The 1,337-nt window shown below is 46.1% G+C and overlaps 1 protein-coding gene across 1 annotated transcript; it reads left to right on the top strand.

Annotated features, from left to right (window-relative positions):
* Positions 1–472: 472 nt before the first annotated feature.
* LOC110112913 (lipase) lies at positions 473–1,329 on the top strand (the record flags this gene model as incomplete). Its single annotated transcript, XM_020845294.2, has 1 exon — positions 473–1,329. A coding segment is annotated over exon 1 (842 nt), but the record flags the coding sequence as incomplete, so codon positions are not given.
* Between the last annotated feature and the right edge of the window lie 8 nt (positions 1,330–1,337).

The raw sequence follows: 1,337 nt of genomic DNA, 5'->3' as shown, positions 1-1,337 counted from the left end.
GTCCAAGTCCGAGCCCCTTTTTCCCGTGTTAGGTCGGGTCAACTCGACAACTAGCCGGGTCGGGTCCGGGTTCGGATTTCCAATCATTTTCCTACCCGGGTCGGGTTAGAGTCGTCCCGTTTGAACCGAGGTCAGTTCCGAGTTCGACCCGAACCCAACCCGTGATCCGAAATTGACACCCCTAGTATGGATAAAAAAAAAACTAAGGTGAGGAATGAGACTATGCCGGAATGAGCCCACATCATTTGTTCTCCAAGGTTATTCACAGAGGTCATGATGAACTTCTTCTTCTTCTTTATTTAGGTTTTAATCTTTTTCTTCATGATGTCTTTCAACTTCATCTCTAGCTTATCCCTACGAGGCTTGTTACTTATTAAAATGATTGTCACTTGTCAGTGTAAGAAAAAAAATAATATGAACAAAGAAGGTATCTCTATTGTAGATTGTTGCACCAGAATGAACATTGTTGTGCAATCAAAAGAAGAAAATGGGTTATGTTTGGAATTGCTTGACCTCTTTGATCCATAACGCGTTCTTGTTAAGTTTTAACAAATGCTACCTCTTCTCCTTTTCAGAATACCTGAAGAACAGAGGAACGCAAGCCTTCATCTGCTGTGACAAAGCCGAGGACGCCAATGCCATCGTTTTGGCCTTCCGCGGGACTGAGCCCTTCAACGCTTACGACTGGATTACGGACGTCGATCTTTCCTGGCTTTCCATGGGAAAATTTGGCAAAGCCCATCTTGGTTTCATGAGAGCACTTGGGCTCCAAGACGAGAAAGACGTTGAGAAAGGATTCCCCCGTGAGCACGCGGGGCATGAAGAAGGCAAATTGCTGGCTTATTACGCCATTCGGGAGGAACTGAATCAATTGCTGGAAAAGCACAAACGAGCCAAGATCATCATAACCGGTCACAGCCTCGGTGGAGCGCTAGCGATTCTGTTTCCAGCACTACTAGCCATGCACGAGCGGCACGACATCATAGACAGAATCCATGGCGTGATGACTTATGGCCAGCCGAGGGTTGGAGATGCGGTGTTTGGACGGAACGTGCAAGCCGTTTTGAAGTCCAAGTATCATAGGATGGTTTATAGGTACGATATAGTCCCTCGAGTTCCATTTGACAAGCCCCCCGTTGCTTTGTTCAAGCACTTCGGCACCTGCATTTACTTCACAAGTTGGTATGAAGGCAAGGTGCGTATGCTAGCTTTACTTCCACCTTTTAGGCTAGAGCATCTCCAATGGAACGTCATTTTCTATCCTTCCAACCGATCATTATTTTTGTCACTATTTGATCGCGGGTTAATAGTGCGACGCCAATTGGGATCGCACTGTT

This window comes from Dendrobium catenatum, unplaced genomic scaffold (genome assembly GCF_001605985.2).
Source record: "Dendrobium catenatum unplaced genomic scaffold, ASM160598v2 original_scaffold_104250, whole genome shotgun sequence".
Taxonomy (NCBI): domain Eukaryota; kingdom Viridiplantae; phylum Streptophyta; class Magnoliopsida; order Asparagales; family Orchidaceae; genus Dendrobium; species Dendrobium catenatum.
Note: the sequence above shows the minus strand (reverse complement) of the source record. Positions and strands in the feature narration are given on the sequence as shown.